The sequence below is a fragment of the Metopolophium dirhodum genome, chromosome 1 (assembly GCF_019925205.1).
Source record: "Metopolophium dirhodum isolate CAU chromosome 1, ASM1992520v1, whole genome shotgun sequence".
Taxonomy (NCBI): Eukaryota; Metazoa; Arthropoda; class Insecta; order Hemiptera; family Aphididae; genus Metopolophium; species Metopolophium dirhodum.
In genome coordinates this window covers 84,525,327-84,550,648 of record NC_083560.1, presented here as the reverse complement: position 1 = coordinate 84,550,648, position 25,322 = coordinate 84,525,327, and the positions used below count along the sequence as shown (strand labels likewise).

The window sequence follows — 25,322 nt, the reverse complement described above, 5'->3', positions numbered from 1 at the left end:
ACAGAACCTTTGTCCATTTGCACTTTTTTTGAAAAATCACAGTATTATTGGAAAACAATATCAAATTTAACTGATTTAAATAATAAATATTAGCTTTTAATAAATATTTAAAATTCAAACAGTCTTAGGAGTCTTGACGAATATTACTAGATATACATTTTGATTAAATCATACAAAAAGTAATCACTATTGGCCTACTAAGGTTTTTGGAAAAAGTCACGTTTTGGAAAACAGATTTTTAAATAAATAATACAGAATTAATTATATTTGTGTGTACAAGAACACTGAAATCGAATCAAAGGAATTATAACTATTATTTTTTTTTAATCAAAAGAATCAATTACAATATTTGTTATATCAATTTCATAAATTTCGATAATTTCTCTTTGAATATTTAGTAACGGAATAATAAGACAAATATAAATACGTTACAAATATAGAAAAAAAACACATCCGACGGAGGAAATAATAACGAGCAAAATACATCAAATAACAAATCACTTAATACACTGAATTGCAAATTGTAGCAATGGCGATTTGTTAAGTATAACAGCCATATACAGCATCAAACGAATTGAATTCCGATACCATCAAACGAATAAACTAAATTGGAAGCATAATTTATACACGAATAAGATTGTTCCTTTCAACATGGTTATAAATATATCGTTTGGTAAATAATATTGTTTGCAAATGGTAACATTGGTAAAGCATTTTCCGTTTTAACAAATTAAAACTAAAAACATGTTATATTGACATGGATTAATTTTTCTTCATTAAATGAGTTGTGTTGGCGAGTATGGCCAATATTTGAATTTTTGGTCATGCTTTTTTACACCATAGATTCACCAAGCTTGATCACCCCCCCCCCCCCTATTTTTCGTTTAATCATGAATTTATTCAAACAATGATTTGTGTGATTTTTAAATATATTTAAAGACCATAATTTAAAATTCTTGGTATTTTTTGTACTACTTAAGATGAGTGAAAAAAAATTCTATTTTTCACATAAGAACCTCCATTTTTACTTATCGGATCATTTTTTAGAAAATGTTGATGTAGCTTATTCAAAAGTTGAACGATTTTTTTTCAGATTTTGAATCAGTGCATAATTTAAAAAGAATTACCCCGTATTGAAAATGAGTATTAAACTAAACGTGATTTTATACCAATAACTCGATTAATAGAAAAATTACGTTTCTTAAAAATGAAATTTACACCTACTAAAATAAAAATGTGTAAAATGTACGAACAGTTAAGTGATAACATTTTAAATTTATATAATAAAATAAGATATATTATATAGATACATGGGTAGACTGGATATGTGTGTACCGTTATATGGATATTTGGAACACATAATTATTATGGATTAAACCCTTGGGCCCGAGAGGCAATTAAAAGGTATATCAACCGCAATATTAACCCAAACGTATATAAGTGTGTAGTATACGCCGAGGACTTGATAAGTAAGGTTTAGGATTATGAATAATAACTATTAGCTCAGCTAATTAATTATTATAATTTACAAAATATTGTATTTATACATAGAAAATACGAAACTTAAACAGTAATCATTCCAACAATTTGAAATTTAAAAAAAACCAAACATTGAAACTAATTTATTTAGGGTGAAAAGATTATGAACTGTGTACGTCATGCTGGATACTTGTCTCAATTAAATCAACTTGTCACATGCTAGTGTTCTATTTAAATTATTATAAAACATTACCGTACTCATAAAATGATTCTAAGCTTAGAAAAACTTTTTACTGTTTTGAATAGTATCATATAAAAACTACAAAAAAACCAAATGTTATAGAAGTGCCAAAAATAGATGGAATAATATGTTGAAAACTAGATTATGACGTCTGTACAATACTAAATTATTTAACCAATGAACATCGGAAGTCTTGGGGGTTGTTAAGTAATTTTAAAATAATGCTTAAAGTTTCTTTTCTCAGGTTTCAAACTCAAGTTTTTCCGTTAGGCTTATCGTATTTCTCAATTTTCTTGAAACCGCAGGGAAATTATAAAAATGACCTACAATAGAAGAATGTTTTCAATCAATCGAGGGGGTTATAAAAGCTTTCAGAGAGTTACTTCTTTCTCAAAATGTGATTATATATATAAATGAAAAAAACATTGCAAGAACAATAAATTCTTAATTTTGTACACAGAATGAAACGATATATTTCTATTTTAATAAACTGCTAGTATATCTTATAATATAAACATATATATATATATATATACACTTATATACCTATTGTACAGCTATTATAATATATCTCTGAAATATAATGGATTAAATTCAGTAAAAATTTAAATATTCAACAAATTTATTTTCCAATTTATGTTTAAATTCTTGAATGTAACGAAACTGATAGTAGTTTTGTGGTAATTTTATTATATATGTTTTTATAACGGTTTTCTTGTAAAATTATTGGAATTTTTCAATTTCGACGGAGACCTATAAGAAATTCCCCAACCGATTGTCTGAACTAAAGTATTTTAACACATTTAATACCTTTAAAAGTGTTTGGTAGACAAATACAAATTAACAACGCCGTAAAACAAATAACTTCCTTGTTCCACAAAGAGCTTATTATAACACAAACTTTCCATTTTATAATGTTGGAGAATTTATTTTCGAGAAATATGTGAATAATTGTATTAAACAAAATATTTTTTTAATTAAAGATGTACCTATAACTGTATGTTTTACAAAATAACATAAAATTCATAAAATCTTTTAAAATTCAACTTTTATTATACTTCTGACTATAATATTATTTACAGATACTTAGATTGAATTGTTAAATTCTCTGTATAGCACTATAGTCTCTATAGTGATAAGTCACGGTTTTTTAGATTTTTAAGCTCGAATAATAGATTTTAAAGTCAGACATTCAATACCAAAGCATATATATATATATATATATATATAAATAAATATATAATTAATGTCCTTTTAAATTATATTATTTTTATTACAATTCAATATATATTATTATAATATTATTAACGTATTTCAAAAATAGGTATCTATGTAATCAAAATAAATAATTTTTTTGATATTTAAAAAGTTGAAGAATAACAGTTGTTAAAATCAGGCATTCAAACATCAAAGTATATACCTACACCTATACAATGAAGGTTGGTAACATTAGATTATTTTGAATTTTTTTTACAATAAATTCATGTCTCATTATGTTGTTAACGTACCTATTCACAACATTGACTATGTAAATCCCGCAAGTAATCAATCAATCAAAAAAAAAAAAAAACATCAGCTAACGAAAGAATAATTAATTTTCTTGTGTTTACGCTGAATATTTAAATTTTCAACTCGTCGTGCATTGAGCACATTGAAAAGGTACAACTATATAGGTTAGATTGTATGAACAATTAAAGAACTAAACATCTCTGTGCGTATTTATCAGTTCAATTGAATTTCCCTTCAACAATCATTAACAGCAAGGTAGGTTAGTAGTTAAGTTAAATTTGAATAATATCATTAATTCGTTATCTTAACGTAGTACCTACAACTGAAATAACCATATTCTAAATAGCTTTTAACACTCAAAAGCCACAGAAATCTCTTCACTGTGATTACCAACTAATTGTTATCAGGTATTATGAGTTTAAACGAGTGCTTTACATTTACATTCGAAATCAACTCATCTTGTGTTTTGTATTTATGTGGATACTTAAATGTAAAAAAAATTATCATAAAATGTAGTGGATAATTAAAATGTGATAACTTATGTTATAATAGGTTTATCGTGAACCTATAATTCATGTCGTAATTTTTAAGTGCTTAATCGGTACTTACTAAAAAACTAAAATGTTTTATTGTTCATAATATTTTTTTACAACGATTATATCTTGTTATTGATATATTTTAATAATGTCCATACATTTTAAGATACAGTAAAAACTTCATACAATATTACAACACAAACATTTAGTTGAGTGAGAAACATTTATGAATGACATCTTAAGAATATAATAATTTTTTTCATACACTGTAACTACTTGAATAATTTACTTTGAATAGTTATTATTAATATTTTGAAAAATTCATTGTATTTATACAATTATATATTACCTATATAAGAAAATGGAGAATGTTTCAAGTCTCTGTTAGTTTTTTTCACGAATGACATTTATTGATATTTATACGACCATTTATTTGAATGCTAATAAAAAATAATTGTTAAGTAGGTACCAACTATGGATTTTCGATGATTTTGAATTTCTGGAATAAAAATGTATGAGGAACCTTGTATGAAATTGTCATATGTTAGCGATTAAAATTGAATATTGTATTAATTTTCAACCATAAAATGTTTGCACATTTTCGTGATTTTGATGAGTTTCACACGCTTAAAAAATGTAATAATTTATTTTTGATATTTTTTTTGACTTCAAGAAGAATAACTTATGTAACTTATAGTATTACAGTTCTAGCTTTTTGTCGACATATACAATAATTGTGTCAGCAAAAATCTAAATTAAGTTTGAAAAGTCTAATGTTTTCATTGCAATATATGTATGTTGATATCCAAGTTTCTATATTTGTCCTTTTTTGGATGACAAAAAAAAAATTAGATTGAATTTGGGAAAAACTGGTTTTGTTTAAACATTCCTATTTTCCCAATGTAATAACACATGCTTGTCCCAACTATTAAGAATAGTATTGAGAATTTTCTGCTTTGGACTTTCTTATAACAACTAAGTAGATAAATGTTAGGTACTAACCACCGTTAATGTTGAAGATTGAAATCGTCTCAAAAATGTGGTGACCGACACACAAAAAATACACATAACTTATTATAAAACCAATACATTCCTCGTTTCACGGAGAACCCAAAATTAAAACCTGAATATTTAAATTTCTTATCGATTATGATTAAAAAAGGCGTACTCTTGCAAACACTACATTCTTCTTCAATTCAAGGGTTGTTATATTGTGGGATATTTAAATACAAAATATAACATTGATATAATAATCATATTCCAAATTCAGCAATGACTAGGTACCTACATTACGCTTTTGTGAAATTTCAATTTTCGTATTTAGAATCTTATACATTTTAAACAGATTTTCATGTAATTCTGTGTACACAACGGCGCGTGCCTACATAATGGGAGTTTTAGGGGTTCAAGTCCCCCCCAACATTTCAGAAAAATTATGAAATATGTTTTTATAGAGTAAAAGTAAGAAAATGTAAACCATTAAAACCCTCCCCTCCCAAAAAAAAATGTTTTTATGTATTCACCTGTGCACACTACAAGTACACTTAAATGCATTGTCAAAGTGTTAGATTATTAGGTGCAAGTTTTTTATGAATATATATATATATATATATTATTTATCCATACTAAAATTATAAAATATTTTTAATAATATTAATATTGGCTATATAATGCTTTTCTGAAATGTTTGACCAACTATTGGGTGTAAATTATATGGTAAATAAGATCACGTATCGTTATTAATTGCATAAATTGATATACATTGTCATTTTAATTGTTTTTGTTTAATAATATTGAGGAATACTTATTATTTGTTGAATAATATATTTTGATAGAATAATAGTACAGCTGACACTACGATTCTCGATCTTTATCACCTTTAATGACTCAAAACTGTCGACGGTGAAAATGTCATTTGTATAATTCCCATCGAACTTCAAGTTACCGAGTATAATATATTTTTTCATAAAAAGTGTGATTAGTCCTAGAGATTATAAAAAAATCACATTATAGTCTTATCGATATTGTTTTCGTTTGCTTAATCGTATTTTATTGCGTATAAGTCAAAGCCTGGATAATATGTTTAAGACGTCTTAATTAGATACATTTCGAGGACTCTTCAGTATTTAATGTGTATCTGTAGACAGCAAACCTGCACGTACACGCATTACAATAATTATCATATTAATTATATTTTGATAATTTAAGTTTTGCACTTATATGTTAGTACGTTCACATATTTGTTCATTTTGTCCAATTTTATAAACGAATTTCTTACTGCTATAGTTTCAATGACAAACAATTGTGTTCGTAAGCGGCTAATGTTCTGTGCACGGAAAAAACGCTGACCACGGTTACCATATTGTCCACCAACGTGTATACAAATTAAACTGTCAAAAATAAGAAGTGCGTAAATGAAGCTTTCTATCGGATATATTCTAATATTTGTGACGCACCGACGCACTAGTCTGTGCAGTTGTCGAACTCTGACATTTCAACATTTTTGTTAAGTACCTATCTCGAATACAATAATTAATACTATAACCCGAACAGTTTTCTGTTTTTGTAATTCTACATTTCGATTTCCTCGATGAAAACTCACTGAGTTTAAATGGTTTTTCCATTCCCATTGACCTTTGAACTATCGAGAGATTATAATATCATTATGATTATATATGTATGGGATAGGTATATTACAGTAATGAGTGATAACTAATTAACCCAAATAGTATCGGTAACATCATTATAATAACGATAATAATGACGACGACCATGATAATATAATTATTATCATCGTAATATTATCATTGTTATTTATTATTTAATAATAATCATAACAATGATATTACATGGGAAATGGGCAGAGTGACGTACCCTTATGTATATGTTGCGTCGCTAAGGACCGTTTTACTTGTAATCCGTAGTAATCGATTATTGGCCTCGGATAATGCGCGTCTCGTGTAGTTGCAGAAATTTACTAATTATCTGGTTTACCGAATTTTTTTCCAGCCACGGGGACGTTGTCCAACATAATATAAGTCCATACAATATACTATCAAATTGCACTAGGGTCACCCGTCGAGATTTCACGCGCCGGAAGTCAGACCATAAACTTCCGCATTGTAATGATGATGATAATAATATTAATAATATTTTCCTAGTATCCCTCGTCAAACAACCAAAATTTCTCCTGCCATCGCCATCGGTCGTGAAGTTCACGACACGATCTTATGAGAGTTGGTGGGGGGGGGGGGGGGGTGCCCGGTCTGAGGGCGAGATGACTGCGACGTTTATGCCATTTATGGCGATACGAATTTAAGGACCTCCATATTAAAGGAAGTAATATTATTTTATTTTCGAAATAATGCACTGCAGTTTTTAAATGAATTCATAATTCACTCACGACTAAAGTACCGCTATCGCGTATTATTTTGGTTATAGTATTTTTTTATGAGGACATGACATTATAGGTTGTACTGCATTTTATGAATTTATCTACATCATGTATATCTGAGTACCAATAAGATGATATTTCGTCGAACGGATATTTTCCTGAAGTGTATAATATTACATTTATATAACGTCTGAGGATCGGACATTATTTTTACATTTTCTATTCGTGTCATCTAAGTGAGTACGTTTAAGAAACATGAGCAGATAATAATTTAGTAAGTACTGATTGAGTCTTCCGTAATAGTTTCTTAAAGACTTAAACTGTAATTAGTGTACCCGTGCTTTAATTGAAAAACATACAATAGAGGCGGCTTGTAGTAGGTATCTTTCATAATTGATTCCGAGGAAGCTGATTAAGAGCAATTTGTTTTATTCTGGTAGGTATGAACACTGAAGAACTTCTAACTAGTATGGCAAACATAAATAAGAATTTCAATTGGAATTAAGAACTTTACATTTTGTAGTACACTTCAGTTTGTTATAATGTTTTTTAGATTTCTGAAATCTAAATATCATGGTAGCACTGGGTTAATAGTTTAAATGTCAACACAGTAATATTATTTAACAACGAAATATGATGGTCATTAGTAGTCCGTATTTATACGCCTAACTTTCAGTGATATTTATGAACACAATAATTAAGGAGGTACCTAACTATGCGCATGACTAAGTAAAATAAAACACGTCGAATAATGATAACATAAAAATATTATGAAAGGAGAAAATATTGTCGACGAAGAGTGCAGGTGCGCACTTACAATTTTAGACGAATGTATTCCAGAGATAAAATGGTCATTGGAAAAGTATTTATTTTGACCACGCAGAACCATAGCTAGAGCTTCGTCCCTGGGCAATTGTACACGAAATTGAGCACGTAACGAACAATTGTGGAGAGTGAATATATATAGTGTTACATCAGACGATATTATTATTATTATTATTATTATCCGATGCCCTATTGTAACTATATATATATATATATATATATATATTATATATTATATTCCCCGAACGCGGTTAAGGTATTATTAGGTATATTATTATTAATCGAGTTCAGATTTCCTGCGGGCTATTAAAAATGCGTGGGGTGGAAAGAACAACTTAATATCGCGAAGTCGTTGTGTTATATGATCCGCAGGAACGACTTGTACTTAATTTTTACATTTTGATTATGAGGGGAGGGGGGAGGGCTTGAGTAATATATATATATTTAGGTCACGCAAACAGCACTCGAGGGGGCTTTGCCCAACAGTCCCGATAAAATATGCGTTTCAAACAAATAAAAAATACTAAGTAATAATACAAATACATAATACTGAAAAATGTTTTCGTTATAATTCGTTCAGATAAACGGTGTGATTTATTTCCAAAATAATAGATTATTTTTGATCGGTTTATTATTGTAAATATTTAAGTTTCCGCGAGGGGTTCTAAGTTTCAAAAAAAAGAAATTGCTTTCAAATTAATTCGTTTTGTTAACCGTTGTAGAACGAATTCGTTCATCAGTCTATGCAGAATTGAAGAGTATAAAATGTAATACACAGACCAAATAAATAAATTTATTAACATATTAATCGTTCGTGTGCTTATAGTTTTCAAAAAAAAATGTAGTCAACAATTTCGTACAAATTCAAAGACCTATCGTATACAAACGACAGTACAAAGTAACAACTCAATTATTTGTTTAACGGAAGTCGAAAGTTTAGAAACGTTTTTCATCACAGTGATACATTCCTGAAGACTGCGAAAAATAACAATAAAACGTATACAGACCAAATATTCAAGAGGGACAAACCAATCATTTTATGGATAGTGGGTATTAAAGATGAGCAATATTATTTTGAATAACATCATTATGGCTATTTTTTATTACACACATAAAAAAATTGTATTTGCCAATTTATTTATCACCGAGCAATTAATAGAGTATAATATTGGTTAATTTAATAAAGTGCAGTTATATACTTATATGGTTATTCAAAACGATTTATCTTACTTCAAATGATCATATATTTTTAGTTTTTAGGTTTAGAGTACATAATACATTAAATAAAAGAATAATATTGAAAACTCAAGGTACCTATAAATGTTGTACGTGACTTCTTTAGGTCACATAAACAACAACTAGTCGGAATTCAAATTTATACCATGCATAATATCTGTTTTTGTATTGTTTCTGCTAATTGTTCAGATCCTCTGTGGTTTATGATTGTAGTGGTACGTGTACAGTATTTTTAACAAATCATCAAAAAATGTATTATATTCACATGGCGTAAGGTCAGCTGATCTAGAAAGGCAGGTGCAAAGAATCGGATGACTCATTTTGAATTACCTTGTTTACCGTAGAGAATATAGCTGTGTCACTTTGATAACAAAGAAAACTTAAAATGGTAGCGCCATCGCACCCGCGGTAGGTATTATTTTATTTTCAACATTTTATTTCACGTTATACGTTTCTGTGGATTTTCGAATTTTGGTCATAACCCTTACGTGTCTCCTACGAAAATATTTTAAAAATACAAAACACTGCAAATGGGCAGACCCCCATCTCGGCGGCGACAGGTCCCGTACGACAATCGGGTCAGAATAATTGCACGCGAAATCCGTTTCCACCGCTAATCCAGGAATTAGTGAATTAATGACCGTTCGTGCCCCTGACCGGCTCGGCGCACTGCAACATTATATCGAGCGAGCCAAACATACACACACACACTCAAACATAATATGATATATAATATTATGGATAGTTAATTCCACCAGTCAAAAACGGTTTTACCAGATGTCGAATCGGTTTAGTATTACAACAACAACAGTAAAATTTATTATAATATATTATACTCAAAAATAATACGATCGGTGACGCACACGACCGTGCTCCGGGCGTAATCGGTAAGTCAGAAAAATAAGTGTTTGATAATTATCATCATCGTCTTCGTCGTCACCCATCGTGATCGTTGTCGCGTAGAACGAGTTAAACCCTAGTTTTCGCGCCCCTGCAGTTATGGCCACTACATAATATAATAATGTTACATATATTACGACATTTTCAAATGCAATTTTTTTTTGTCTAATTCAACCTACTGTATTACCAGTAGTAAAACAAATTACTTTAATATAGACTGACAGACTGTCTTAGCTCAGAATATTTTTTCGTAATCAATAATTTGATACCTTTGGATTCAAATTTAACACATCCATTACAATGACTTTCACGATACCTAATGCGCAGCTGAGTAATACCCACTTGCTCACCCTTTTTTTTTTATCGAATTAATAGGTTAGTTTATAATTTTATGGGCTGTTTTTAAAATAAAATAAATCAGCTTCCACTCAATGTTGTAGAAATATAATACATTATATTATATAAATAAAAAGAAATATAGTGAAATAAACTTATAGTAAAAAAAGAATTAAATCTTACAATTTTTTGGTTATCGCCGTAATGTCAGATTGAGAAGAGACTCACATCTCGTCGCGCGAAGTAAAAGTTTTATATAAAGCAAATTAACTCATTACTAGAAAAAAAAGCTAGCTAGTGAAAGGCAACGAAATCCGATGGACTCCATTCATCAAAAGTTTTTTTTTAAAAGATGGGGCACTACAATGACAACAATAAAGTATTTTTTGTGACTAAAAAGTAAATAAAATTAACTTTTTATGGGAATTTTAGTATCACTTTTTAATTAAACATACAAAAACATAATTGGAATATCAAATTGATTATTTTTATATTTTACATTATATTTTAGCAGCTCGTAAATTGTATTTTAATATAATATTGTATTCATTGTACTTAATGTATTAATAATATTACTTTTTCATTTATTTAATCAAAATATACTTTTCATTTTAAGTTTTCTATATTTAATATTTTATAATTATTGTTAATTCATAGAAACAAGACGTGTAGTAATAATACAATTTATTCAATTGTTTTGGTTTTAGAATTTGTGTTGGTTAATACTTTTTTAGTACAATAATTTTTGTATAAAGATTGTATTCGTATTACATATTTAAATGGAATATTAATTGTACAATAATAATAATAATCATTTGTAAACATATTTTTTTCGCGAACCATAATAACCCTTTTATAACTCATAATCATATTATTTATTAAAATATGTCTTAGATTTCGAGCTGGGTGGAGTGATAAATAAATGAATTTGTTTTACAAAATTGATTATGTGTTTTTCCTATTGTAATTTGTGTTTGGAGCAGTTTTGAGTGATTTGTGTTTGGATGCTTCAATCTTCAATTATGTAGACATTTTCGGCTGGAAAAATACTGGTATTTTGGTGGAGTTAAAAGATTTTATTTCGAAACCTATCTAGAAAAACGAAATTGAAGAAAAGTTTAACAAAAATAATTTGTTATAAAAGATTTAATTTTCAACATATTATGGTTCTTATGTTCTCTTATTTATAGACGTTTGAAATATTTATTTTTTTAAGTATTTATATATTAGCTAATGTATTAATGCACGATGCACCTATTGTAAAATGTTTGTTTTTGAGTAAAACTTTAAGGTACCTACCTAAAGTTACTATAATATTCTTACCACAATTAAAAAGTACAGTTTTACACATTTTTATTAGAAGTGTTTAAAGTTTAAATTTATATGAAAATTGTTAAAATCAAAAAATTTGTAAATTGCTTTTTAGTCTAAAATGTATAATATTTTCAATTTAAATAAACAAGTCTTTGAATATTAAATACAAGATTACTTATAAGATTCCATACAGTAACCTAAAAATCTCATAAATCAATATCTACAAATTTTTCTTATAGTCATTTCAAGCTAAAATGTTTACAAAATTATTTTTTTAAATAAAAAATAGCAATTTTAACTATTTTTTTGTAAACTAAAATATTATTTGTAAGAACATGAATCATTTCACCATTGCGTACATTAGTATTTACAATGTAATTATCAAAATATTTTGGTTAATTTTAAGTTATTTTTAACACGATCTTATTGACACAGTTCTACGGAATCATGGTATTGACTTAAAAGTTAATAACCTAGTTGGTAGGATTATATGAAATAATATTATTAATATTGTAAAATATGTGCCATTTGTTTTATAAAAAATTAATTCATCCTACATTACCTACTATTGTGTAGGGTAATTTTAAAAATAAAAATAAAAAATTCTAAGAAATATAGTGGCATTTTGTCTCCGGTCAGAATAGCTTATCTTATTCAATGATTTATCAATTCAAATTTAACACATCCATTTTTGTGACCTACCTACTCTATGACAAGGTACATTTGACACAGAATAAACAGTCCAAATTATCCGGTTTTTATTATTATTTAACTTTACTTTATTCTAATTTATTTTGTTTTTATGGACAATGATTAGTGACGAGTATAAAAAAAACATCCTATTTTAGTAGAAATTAATTTTTATATTATTTAAAGAAAACATTCTAAGCAATTACGAATTAAAAATGATATGACATACTTGGTATGGAACCTAGCCATTATGTAATCTAGATTATTTAGGTTACTACTTAGATTACTTAAGTTGGAAAATTAATTTTTTAACTTTCATTTATAACGCATAGCTTTATGTATCTGTGAATATAACTGGAAAATTAATAGTTTAACTAATAATCTTTATAGACAATTATAATCTTACAAATTCGCCATCTTAAATAACATGAAACTGAAATGATTAAATTTTGGCCCTATAATATTATGTTTGTGGCCATTGGCCATCCAATACGAAAGTAATTTTCGTAAATAAGATTTTAAATAGAAATAATAATTATTAATTGAAAAAAAGTTGTTCTTAAAGTGTCTAATACAAGAAAAAACCGTGGCCAAAATGTATATATTATTAGTATATATATATTTTTTTTTATACATTCTATCATCATAATATTTATTGGCTTTACTACTTTGGTTCTTGAATGATTTGGACCATATTTAGTTTATTGACGCTTACTCTGAAATTTTTCTCAAACAGTCTCTGAACAGATTGAAAAATTAATTATATTTATTATAATTATTTATGTTTTGTAGTCGAATAACCAAATATTCATATAAATAAATGTTACGGTAGGTACCATCATAATATATTATTTTTGTAATAACTGAACATTGAAACCTTTATCCAAACGGCGTATGTTAGGTAGGTATACAAAATTTGTATTCAGATAATAACATAAAAAGTAAGAGCCAAAACCTTTTCTCAGCATAAACATTTTAAACGTTCCTCGGGTTGAAAGAGAAACATTATTTTGGTACACGGTTTTTACGTAAGTTCGTGATGTCGTTATTTGTGAAAAATGGATCAAAACTGGGGAGGTGAAATTATATCCCTAAGACACATATTCACCTCGTGAACTTTCGACTGTACCAAAAGCAAATGTTTAAAATAAAAACGGAATAATACGAACAAAAAAAACGACGAATAATATAATAGGTTACAACTATAAATTATTCTTCTCGTTTCTTGTTTATGGACTTGATATACTGTGTGATTCAGTAGCACACTGATTACTCACGCACACATTTTCCTTTAACTATGCATTTATTTAAATTCTGATTTTATAATTTTTAAATTCTATTCACATGAAGGTAACATGTTTGTGTCGTAAGCTATGTTTTAATATAATCAGAATGAATTTACCTATTACAAAACATAACTACCGGTAAGACAATTATCTGTGTTGGACGTTGGTACGTTGGTTTCTTACGATAGGTATTTATATATTTAATTGAGTTTTAAGTACCTATGTAAAATGTTACCGTATAAAAATGTAAGTTTATAATATTATTACGTATGATTCAAAAATGCACTAACAATATTATTGTAATCGTTTAAAGCTGAATTACTGTTATATATGTTGAAAATTGAAGTTGCTTTTCCGATGATTATTTTATATTCCGAACAGAGCTATTAACGTATTGGTTTTACAACTGTGATGAGCGTTTTATTTATTTATTTTTGTGTCTGTCGTCATACATTTTATAGCTCAGTGGTGGCAAATAGGATTTGTTCAACGTGTCAATTAATGAACAATTCAATAAAAAAATTTCAGCCGAGCGAATTCTATTAACACAGAGAATTTTTACAAAATTTAAATGAAAAATGATTGATAATAATATGGAAAAAAATCAATTATGACAATAGCCTTCTCTGTTATAGTGCATACAAAAAATGCTTCAATTTTCAATTTCGAGAGTAGTGTCTGGTAGTGAGGTAGAAAATTGCATATAGTTTGAACATTTCTGTAGTAGATGTGGTGAGGGGAGGGTGGAAAAAAATTCCCTATTATAGTAATATGTATAATAATATGCCGACAATAATAAATGTAATTTTTTTCTTAGGCAAAAGTTAGTTCAACTTACCATGTTACTTATATGGTAATGGCAATAAATATCCTTAGAAATAGGGGTTGAAACGCCGCCTCGGCTCAAAATCGTTTTTCGTATACATAAGGATTTTTCATTTATTTCTAATTACATTACAGTGAAATTCTCAAGGTACACTCGACACGTTCTATACAGCAGAGCCGAGTTCCTCGTTTTTTTTTTTTTTTTAATCGCATCACTTCAAACGTATTTTTATATACCCATTTCGTGTATATTGTGCGTTTAAAGATTTAATGTCAAACACACTTTCGTCTAAACTTGTTGCGTTCGGTCGCAGCCGATCATATTTTATTTTCTGACAGCATGATTATAATATGTTCAAATATCCGATGGAGTTAGTGGTGGGGTAAGGGGGGGGGGAGAGGGAAGTGTCCAAATGAAAATGATTAAGTACCTAAGTGCGATTTTTTTTTATAATTGTCGAACACGTCATTATATTATACTTTCGTAATAAACTCGGAGAGTGTCACACCTTATAAGGATATGGTTTTTAATGTATAAAATACCTACACGTGAACCACGTTGATCACCGTAGATCACAAATTTACAATATTGATCACTAATTCACATGGCTAAACGATTCATTTATTTTCCGATACCCATATTAATTGGGTATCTTAATTTCAGGAATTGTGTAGCGATTAAAAAGGAGGAACACATTTCAAGTGAGACGTAAGTTTAGCTGGACGGCATATTATGATTAAAATTGTATAGTAAGTTGTACAACTACAGTAAATCATAAATATATAAATAATCGTTTTGAAAAAACGTAATAAATATAAAGTAAAAAAAAAAAAATCACTATATAGTCTTTACTTTTACAGGTTTTCATAATATTTTACGTACATTAAAATATAGTGCGTATTGGAGTTTTATTTAAATATTGATTATATGCACATAAAAAAATACCCGACATTATTCACGCATGGGTAATAATCTAGGGCAAGTATATTAAAGGTGTAGACGCGTAGTGCTATATTGCATTTAAACGCCATCATTATCCGGTTTAAAAAACGATTCGAGCCAATTTGTTTTTGCTATGTTTTTAGTCGTTTTAGAAAATAATTAATTTTCTTGGCAATTAATTTTTTTTTGATTTTAGTCATACACTTTATTTGTAGTTTGTTTAATTATTTTATACGAAATATATAAATATTATATTATCGTTTAAATCTTATGTGGTCACAAATTGATATTTTATTTGGGACAAAACAGCTAAAAATATTAGATGACTAAAATTTCTAAGTAAATGTAAAGTGGAACTATAATATGTTGTCGTTGTTTTTTAAGTAATAGTACCTTAGTAAAATTTAAAAAAACGTACGATGCATAAACGAATTTATATCAAAATATGATATCGCGATAAATGAAAATGGGTTTTTGAGTGTTGTTGAAAAGACACATTAGCCGGCATGCTTAATGCGAGTTAATTGAAAAATCTTAGAAAGCACTTTCAGACAAGTATTTTTATTGACTAATATTCTTTTGTTTTAGGGTGCTTGAAGAATGGAAATCGGAGAACTTTGTTTTGCAAGTTTTTATGCTACGCCGGAATTGGATCTTATATATACCCGAAGGTCTAATTTTTAGAAACCAAATTATGGCTATTGGTATTCTTACGAAATTCGTGGGTGTTATTTTTTTTATTTGAAGTGTTTGAAAATATATTTTAATTGAGCAAATATTATTTTCTACAAGAATATACTGATGCGGCAGGTGCGAGGATTAAAGAATTAATCGATTTTGTCATGAGCTTGACTCCAACTAGAGCAAACTTTTGTTTTTGAACAGCTTTTGTTATTTTTTTTAGTATCAGCATACACGGTAAAATACTATATAAAATTATTGAGAATTACAATTCAAATACATTATGATACTAGTATTCCCAAAGTATTTTAAATGTTTTCGTTTACCATATATCATTGACTAATTAAAAATAAAAATTAGTATTTGGTTCGTTTTTAATTAAATGAATTACTTATAATCATACTCATTCAATATTAGTTTTTAATTTATTTATACAAGTGCTTAAAAGTGTGAACTTTTATCATAATATACACTTTTCATAATAATTGTTATTTTAGTGCGAGTATCGCGTTTCCTAAAAGGGATTCGATTTCGGCTGTGTTTTGTACCAAAACAGATATATTGTATGCCAATAATCGTACCACAATAATTGGGAAAAATTTGAAGAAAATTGATTTGAATTTTTCACAAAATTTAGATTGGTATGTGGAAATGATTTTTCCCCTTTTTTGAAACTTTATTCTAAGACCATTAGAAGTCATATTTTTGTATTTCAGATGAAATTAATTTTAAAATTTTAATAATATTGTACCAACACAGTTGTTACATTAAACATGTAAGAAAGTCGATTCCTAGTAAACATCCTAACCAATTCAAATAATATGTTTTCAGAAGTTGTATCAGTTTTGAGTTTCATAACTAGGTTATAGTTACTAAAATTGGAAAAATATTGATACTCTTAGGGGGGAAAAAACGAAATAATTAATATTCGTGTAGATCGTTATCGACATGTGCGTGTGCGCGCACGTGCTCCGATATCACAGCCATAGGTACATACTAATGATCAATGTCTACGCACACATTAACACGACACGCACGAACGAATTTAGAATATTACCAATATCGAACTCCTTGAAAACGGTAGGAATACACTTCATTAAAAATTCTGATATTGTTAACAATATTTTTTTTAATATTTTTATTTGACATGAACAATCTATACTATTTTTAGCACAATAAGTTTATATGATAAGAGAAAAATAGAAACATGAATTTTTTTTGAATAAGCAGCCACCCATTGGGTAGCTCTTGGCTAATGATAATTATTTATTATTTATTTTTATTTTTTCAGAGACGTTAGACATTAAAGTTTTGTAAAAGGTTACGGCACCACTTTCTTTTGTAATCTGCGGTTAGGATTTCCCGGGAGTGTGAGGATGGACAGATCTTTTATGAGAGGGGTTGGATGGGTTTGAAGTCGTTTATGGAAACGTGTGTAGAAAATGTGTGCTTCGCTTCTATATTGTTCTCATATGGAGATCGTTATGAAGGGCTGGGGTAGAGACACAGGGTGGTGCATTGGACAACCATCGGAGCGCTATATTTTGGAATGTTTGAATTCTATTAGTATTGGATTTTTTAGCCACGCCCCATAATTGAAGTCCATACGTCCACATTGGCTTGAGCAGAGATTGTTAACAATATCAAATTATTTTTAAGCGTTGTGATATACCTACACAATATAATATATAAAAAAAAAGGTGGATAAGTGGGCAATGCTCTGCTGTACATTGGGTGTCTAGAGAATCACTGTAATGGATGTGTTAAATTTGAATTCAATGATATAAACTACCATTGGAGTTATACGAAAAACGATTCTGAGCGGAGACGGTCAGTCGGCCTACAATATTACTAAGTATATATATTTTATGATATTACTGTGATTAAAGTAATTTATTTTACTACTAGACATTAGTATCTACTAAAGTAGGTTAAATTTATTTTTGTTCAAAAAATTGCATTTGAAAATAATAATATATAATAATATACCTACTTTGAAATTTTCCCCCATCACTTCCACTCCTTAATAAATTAACACACACATCACATAACTTCTGATCATTCATACCATACTTAAAAAATAAATTCTTAATTGTATTTAAAAACTTGTTATAACATGTAATATATTAACAAATTTAAAATATAATAAAAAAAAAAAATGTTCAAGTACCCATGAATAATATTTTTCAATTACAACAAAATAATTAAAAACGTTATTCTTGTTTTTAATATGTAATTACGTCAACATTTTAACTTTAAATAATTATAAAAAAAAACCTGTGTTAATATAATTTTTTATAATTTTTGGTTACAACAATTTAAGTAGAAACTTGTTTTAGTTTTTCAATTCTATTAGCTATTACAATTGAAATTTTTACATTTTTAACTACAAAAGAATTTATAAGTTTTCAATTTAATAAATTTTGTGAACATATGAACTTTAAATGGTTATAAAAAAAGTCTCGTCTATGTAAAATACGTTTTTAGTAGGTACTTATTTATTTATTTGAAATGTAAATGTGTTTGGAATGATTTGAACATGTAATGAGAATACGGTTTTAAATAATACTACCTATACGTATATCTAAACGTTTTACGAAAACCGTCTTCGGAATACTACCCAACTATGAGTATATGACTATTATTTTTTACCTATATTTGCACGATGGTAGCTGGTATAGGTCCAGACGATTATGGTGCAGATATTTTTTCGTTCAGGGTTGGACATTAAATGTTATAATATTGTGTCTTATATTATATTATATCTGAATGATTATCACATCGCACTGAGTGTTTATTGTTTATTGATTGTCTATTGATTGTGTGTGGTTGTTACTTTTGCGATTTTTACACTCTCACAAAAAAAAAAAATAATGTTTTATTTTCCCGCGAGAAATATTATAGGTATATAGCCAGAAAGGAAGTTGCTGTTGAGTCGTTGCCAGTCCAATAAACAACACTTTTTTATAATAAAATATATATATATGAAATTTATATGAAAATGTTCTCGATCTGAATAGATTTTAGTAGGTATATCGTCAGTATTTGTAATTTGTCTTCTGTGAAAACGTGTTATTTGTCAAAAGGTTGGGTTTAGCCAAAGGCCGTTTTTAATCTATACTCACAGGGGAGGGGTTAGGGGAAAAGGTGAAACTATTTTATTTTAAATTTAATGCATTAGGTAGATACAATTTAAGAATGCATAATTTATCAAAAAAGGGGGATGGAGTGGCTGATCGGACTACGGCGTCGGTTCTGACGCATACCGTCGCTGATTCGAATCTCAACCACGGGCGGCTCCTCTCTCTGGGCAACAACTGTCTAGAGAGAGAGAGAGAGAGAGAGAGAGAGAGAGACCGCCATCCCCCGACCGGGTATGGCAGAAAGGGTGCCCAATATGAAATTCTGCCAAAACCAAACACACGTTTTTACCAAACACCTACAGTACCTTCCTCCAAAATTGAAAAATACCACCCAATGACCTAAGTGTACCGTTACGACCGTAACCTCCACAATAGCTAATGGCCATAGTTGCCGGGCTGTAGACCAATAAAAAAATAAAAATTTGTAAAAAGTCCTTCGTATATTTTTAATATTTCTATGGTTCTACAATGTGTAACAAATTATAATACATTATATTCTTTGTTTAATACCATATAGAACAAAATATAATTTGTAACTTAAGGTATGTTCATTTTTGTAAATAGGACATGTGATCCTTTATGCGAAACGCTTTGAGTTAATGTGTCCTTTTAGTGTACCTATTATTTATTTTGTGATTTGAGTGTTTAGAGTTTACGAGTTTGATAAGTCTTTTAAACAACAATAATGTTCATAAAAATATTTTTAAGGTGGTTAGGTTGGAGCCACTCATAATAAATTATTATTTTTTTTATCAACTTAATATGCAATACTAATGTAATAAAAATATGAAATAATCACGTTACCAACTAAGATGATAAGACTTGTAGGCTGTAACTTCTATCGGACGATTAAATACCAAGGTAATAGGTACAATAAGACTACACAAGTGTTACCCGGCCTGGATTCAAACACAAACTGGTGCTAACAATTATTTTTTTTATAAAAGCATATTTTTTTAATGGAACGTGATCAGATTACTCGTATGGGATAATTTTGAGTTGATTAGTTAATTACAAGCTTTCAACTGATTTATGTATACAATGTAACGTATACATTTCAAAGTGTACATTACACTTCACACGGAAACTAATAGCGTAGGTTATTTTTGCCACTTTTGTTTATGATGACTTCTTCGGTAATATTATAATGGCAAACGAAAATATTATGCATCTATTTTTAATTAGTAATTTATATTGTTATTGCCATGCTTTTTGGTGGTATATCAAAGTGTAATATTCGAAAGTCTATTAAAAATTAATTACCTATTGTTCAAAATGTATTATTTTTGTAATAAAACTGAATTATATCAACTGGACAATTTTATTTTGTTTGTATTATTTAATTTCGACACCTATCTAAACTATTGTTTGTAATAATATATTATTGATATCAAATAAAATTCTATTCAGATACGGAAAAAAATCATTTTTATCCTCTTGAAATTACTAATTTAAAACCTTGGAATACAATTTTATGAAAAAGTGTGCAATGTGTGACGTTGATGCCGATTGATGGTATTCCAAAAACTATTATTCATTTATATTTTGTAACATAGTCCAATCAAACAATTATTTCATTCATACTCAAGTTCATACGTGTTAATGATATATTTATAAAAGTGTTTGGCAAGAAAATTAATAATTTAAACTCAGATATTGTACTGAAAATCATTTTTCGAAATTCTTATTTCCGAGATACCACATGGCGTTTAATAATTCATCGCTATGAGTGGAAATCTATATCGTTCGAAACAAGTAACAAAAGCGTACTAAGTGAAAACATGTTTTAATGATTACAATCCGTTTCACACGTAGGTATATACTGTAATATTGCGTCATAATAACATTCGTATCGATTCGCATACCCAACAACTTTAAGTTCCCTATGAAATTTTCTTATCATTCTTATAATACCTATCTCTGGAGCCACGAATCAAAAACCATGATATCGTTTCTTAAATGTTGCTAAGATAAATTAGTGTAATGGTAAATATTAAGCATATTATTATACACAGTTAATAAAATATAATATTATTAAAAAAAGGTACATTAACAAAATATCTCTAACCATTTGAGGCTACAATACAAATCACATGCGGACATCAAAGTGATGCTGACGAATAAAAACTTATCAGCATATTTTAGAAAACGCTGTATAACATGCACGTACTGAATACATCTAGCAAAAGTCACACAAAATATAGTTTAAGGTAAATAATGATTATATGAATGTTCAACAACCTTGCCCAAATGGGTGCGCGGAGACGTTTTTGTCGGACAACTGGAGATGTAATTGCAGCCGCCGATGAAGTTGACGGTTCTGGTGCCTTCGAAATTTCCTCCAATTCCTCTTGGCTGTTTTTCATATCGCAACTACTGATCGTTACGGTAATAAACAAAAACAACAAACACACAAAAATAGTACACACATGATAATATTATTATTGTATTTTATTCAGAACTATATAATATTTAAGATTGTGTAATTTCGGAAGAGCGATTTCAATTAGGATTAGTGAAAACATTTTGTTTTTGAGTAGATACAATATGTATACATTAATATATAAACGTCAGATATAATTTTCTTATTCTACATATCTTTTAAAAAATAATTATTTTAGTTTAGTAAACTTTTAATTACACTAAGATCCACATTATAGTATATAGGAACCTACATTTACTTTTCACCTAGTTTGTATGCTTTGTTATCCTTGATTAAATTTTTTTGTATTTGTATTTGTATTTTATTGTATTATATTTTTTATAATATAGCCAATAAATCGTTCTGAACTATGTAATAAATGTGTAACTATTAAACACAAACAAAGGGTCGAGTGATAATATTTAGAGATAAACTTGATAGTTCAACGCACCGTTTATATATCCTGTATAAGTTCCAAATTTTTTAATTCCAGGTAATTAAGTATCAAACATTTAGCGTTATGATAATATTAATATTGTATTATATTCGTAGAAAAATATTATTTTCTATTTGTTTTTGTTAGCACGAGGGTAAATTACATATTGTTTTATTTTAATTGATTTTCAGATCTATAAAATTAATAAATCAACAAGAATTATGAGTGCAATTTGTGTGTTCTTGGATCCGATTCGAACGAGATGCACGCTGTTTTTTAAAACTAAATCATCTCATAATAATCAGTATATTATTAACCAAATGGTGATAATGCTTATTGATAATATTATATTAAATCAGATTCACACTATATGATATTGTGTCACACGGAAGAGCTATGAGATGCGAAAAAATCATTCTTAAAACATCGATCATGTAATCGGATAATCGATATGGTCTCTTTTTGCTGTTCAGAAAGGAAAATCGAGGAAGCTGTAGGACTGGTAAAGATTGATAAAACGGCCAAAAGGCGGGTCGTTGAAATTTCGTGTTGCACACAGATCGTAGAAAGTCGGTCGCGGATTCTGTGGGATATACCGAAATGTAATAATGTCGATATCAAAAAAGTGCACAGTTAACATAATTTACACGCACCGTGGACTTCGACCTAACCTGGTTTTCTCGTCTAGCCGCAAAGGACGTGGACAGACCACACGTGCGACACTACTTACGTGTTCGGCTTAGTAATGTGCTACGTCTAATAGTCAATAATGAACTGTTGTTTGGTATTGACTGGATAAATATATATTATGTTAATGTCTCTAATATGAAGTTCAAAGACGTTAGAAAATGAACGATTTGTTCTCGGTATGTCCTACTGTAATCGTTTTAAATGTAAACGTGAGCTATTTATTAGATTTCGATGTAATAATACTTTATATTGTTCAATTGTTTTGTGCAATATTATGAATGGTTGGATTAAAATCTCCGTCGAGTTCGGTGAAATGTACTTGAAAAGTGTTATTTGACAGTCATCCGGCAGTTATCCGATATGGCGATATCGAATACGATTCAATTTTTATTAAATTTTCGACGGTGCCAAACAGTAGTTTTTCCTGTTATAATAGACTGACGCCGTCATACATAATGGAGTAGAGAGAAAAAACGGTGAACGATGATAGTCGTGGACCAACACAACGAGTTAAGATTTCGGACATTTTTTCAGGTTATTTGGGAATGGAAACATTATTGTACTAAAATTTGGAGGTCATAAAAAACAAACGTAAGCAAATTACTAAATAGCTTTTGAAAATTATGCATAACACAACAACCTTAAAGTTTGTTATTTAAACATTTAAATAAAGTTGACATGGTTTAAAAAAAATACTTTTGTTACACATTATAATTGAACTTAGCATTAGATTAATTTAAGTATTAAAAAATTAAATTTTAACTTAAATTTAAAAATATTATATTTGTAAATTAGAATAATTTATTGTGACTTATGTAGACAGGTTATAATAAACCATTGTTTTTGTTACATTAGACAAAAATTAAACTTGTTAAAAACATTGAGTATTGATTGAAAACGTATCTTAATAAAGTGTTTTTTAGATTCTGAGCGAAGCGATGAATGTATTGATTTTACAATGATGTGTGTTTTTTTTAAATTTTTTTTAGTACAGACAGTAGAAGTGACTGGATTTTCTTCAACAGTAACTAAGGCTCCTAGGTGATTGTTTCAAAGGCAGATGGAAAAATTAAAAATCCTTAGTCACAGTTTTTATTTATAAGCATTTAAAGTTGAAATCTTGACAAAATACGGAAACATCACGAAAATTAGCAAATTATTTTAATTTGAGAATTTATAAAAATTTTTCTTTTTAAATCTAAGATCTGAAAATGTAATACAAGATTATCCATAAGTTTGTCTACCTTCATAAAAAAAAAATGTCTACAAGAAAGTCAAATTAAATTTTTATGAGCGTTTGAAATACATATTTTTACAACATTTGATTCTCTCACTTTCATTCACTCGATATTTTATGTAACGATTTTCTTATTTTGTTGTAATTAAAAAACGTATGACTGTAGATGCTTGAAAGTTTCACTGAATGTTTGTATTAGCATTTTCTATACACGATAAAATTTTGAAAATTATTTGACTCTTTTTGAGCTGTTTACGGACATTGTCAGTTTTCAATTTTTTTTCTTTAAATATCAATAACATTTTATTTGTTGGGTAAAAAAGCGTGAAAATTTAATATAAGGCTCCTGATATATCGTTCTAATAGCAGTTGAAAAATATTAAAAATATATAGACGCAATTTTTTTTTATAAGCATTTAAAATTCAAATTTTGACAAAATTTATCAAATTTATAATTTAATAATTATTTCGTAGTTAAAAATGTATAAATGTTCAACTTTTATAGCTAAGGATTGAAAATTGAAAACAAGGCTTCACGTAAATAGGTTATAAATTAATTACTTTATTTACAATAATATCATCAAATATACTAGGTAATATCATAGGCTGACTGACCGTTTTCGCTCAGAATCGTTTTTCTTATACAATGATATTATATCATTGAATTCAAATTTAACACCATCCATTACAGTGACCCACTTGTAACCTACTGTACAGCACAGTGACATCTACTTACCCACCTTTTTTTTTTAAATTCAGTTTATTTTTGCGTAAATATTTTATAGCTATTTAATTTATTTTGTTGAAAACTTATAGAATACTATATCATAGAATAAAGATAATAATATATATTTATATAAATGTTATATATAAACGTTTTCGATGAATACTGATCTATGTATAATTTAAATCAATATACAGAAACATAAAAAGAAAAAGTTGTATAAATTATTTTCAACTTCTAATGATTAAAAGACTAGTAATTTTAAAATGACTAGAGTTGGTCGATTTAAATAAAAACCAAAAATATAAAAAAATGTAAATATAATGAAGTGAATACAAATATTGTTGAGTAGTTAGCTTGAATACATATTGTTTTTAAACCAAATAATATTGTCTTACCTTTATTTTTATATGGCAATTATAATTTATAATAATTGGTTAATTTAATATTCAAAGTAATTTTTTTGAACATTCCT

General features: G+C 28.1%; 1 protein-coding gene across 3 annotated transcripts in view; it reads right to left on the bottom strand.

Annotated features, from left to right (window-relative positions):
- LOC132934127 (dual specificity calcium/calmodulin-dependent 3',5'-cyclic nucleotide phosphodiesterase 1-like) overlaps window positions 1-25,322 on the bottom strand; it is a 210,719-nt gene that overhangs the window by 24,446 nt on the left and 160,951 nt on the right. For 2 of the 3 annotated variants that reach the window (XM_061000399.1, XM_061000401.1), the window contains one exon: window positions 21,580-21,714. In XM_061000399.1, coding sequence (XP_060856382.1) covers window positions 21,580-21,714 — 135 coding nt within the window. The remainder of the gene's footprint in view (window positions 1-21,579; window positions 21,715-25,322) is intronic. The other variant, XM_061000400.1, reaches the window with a different exon arrangement.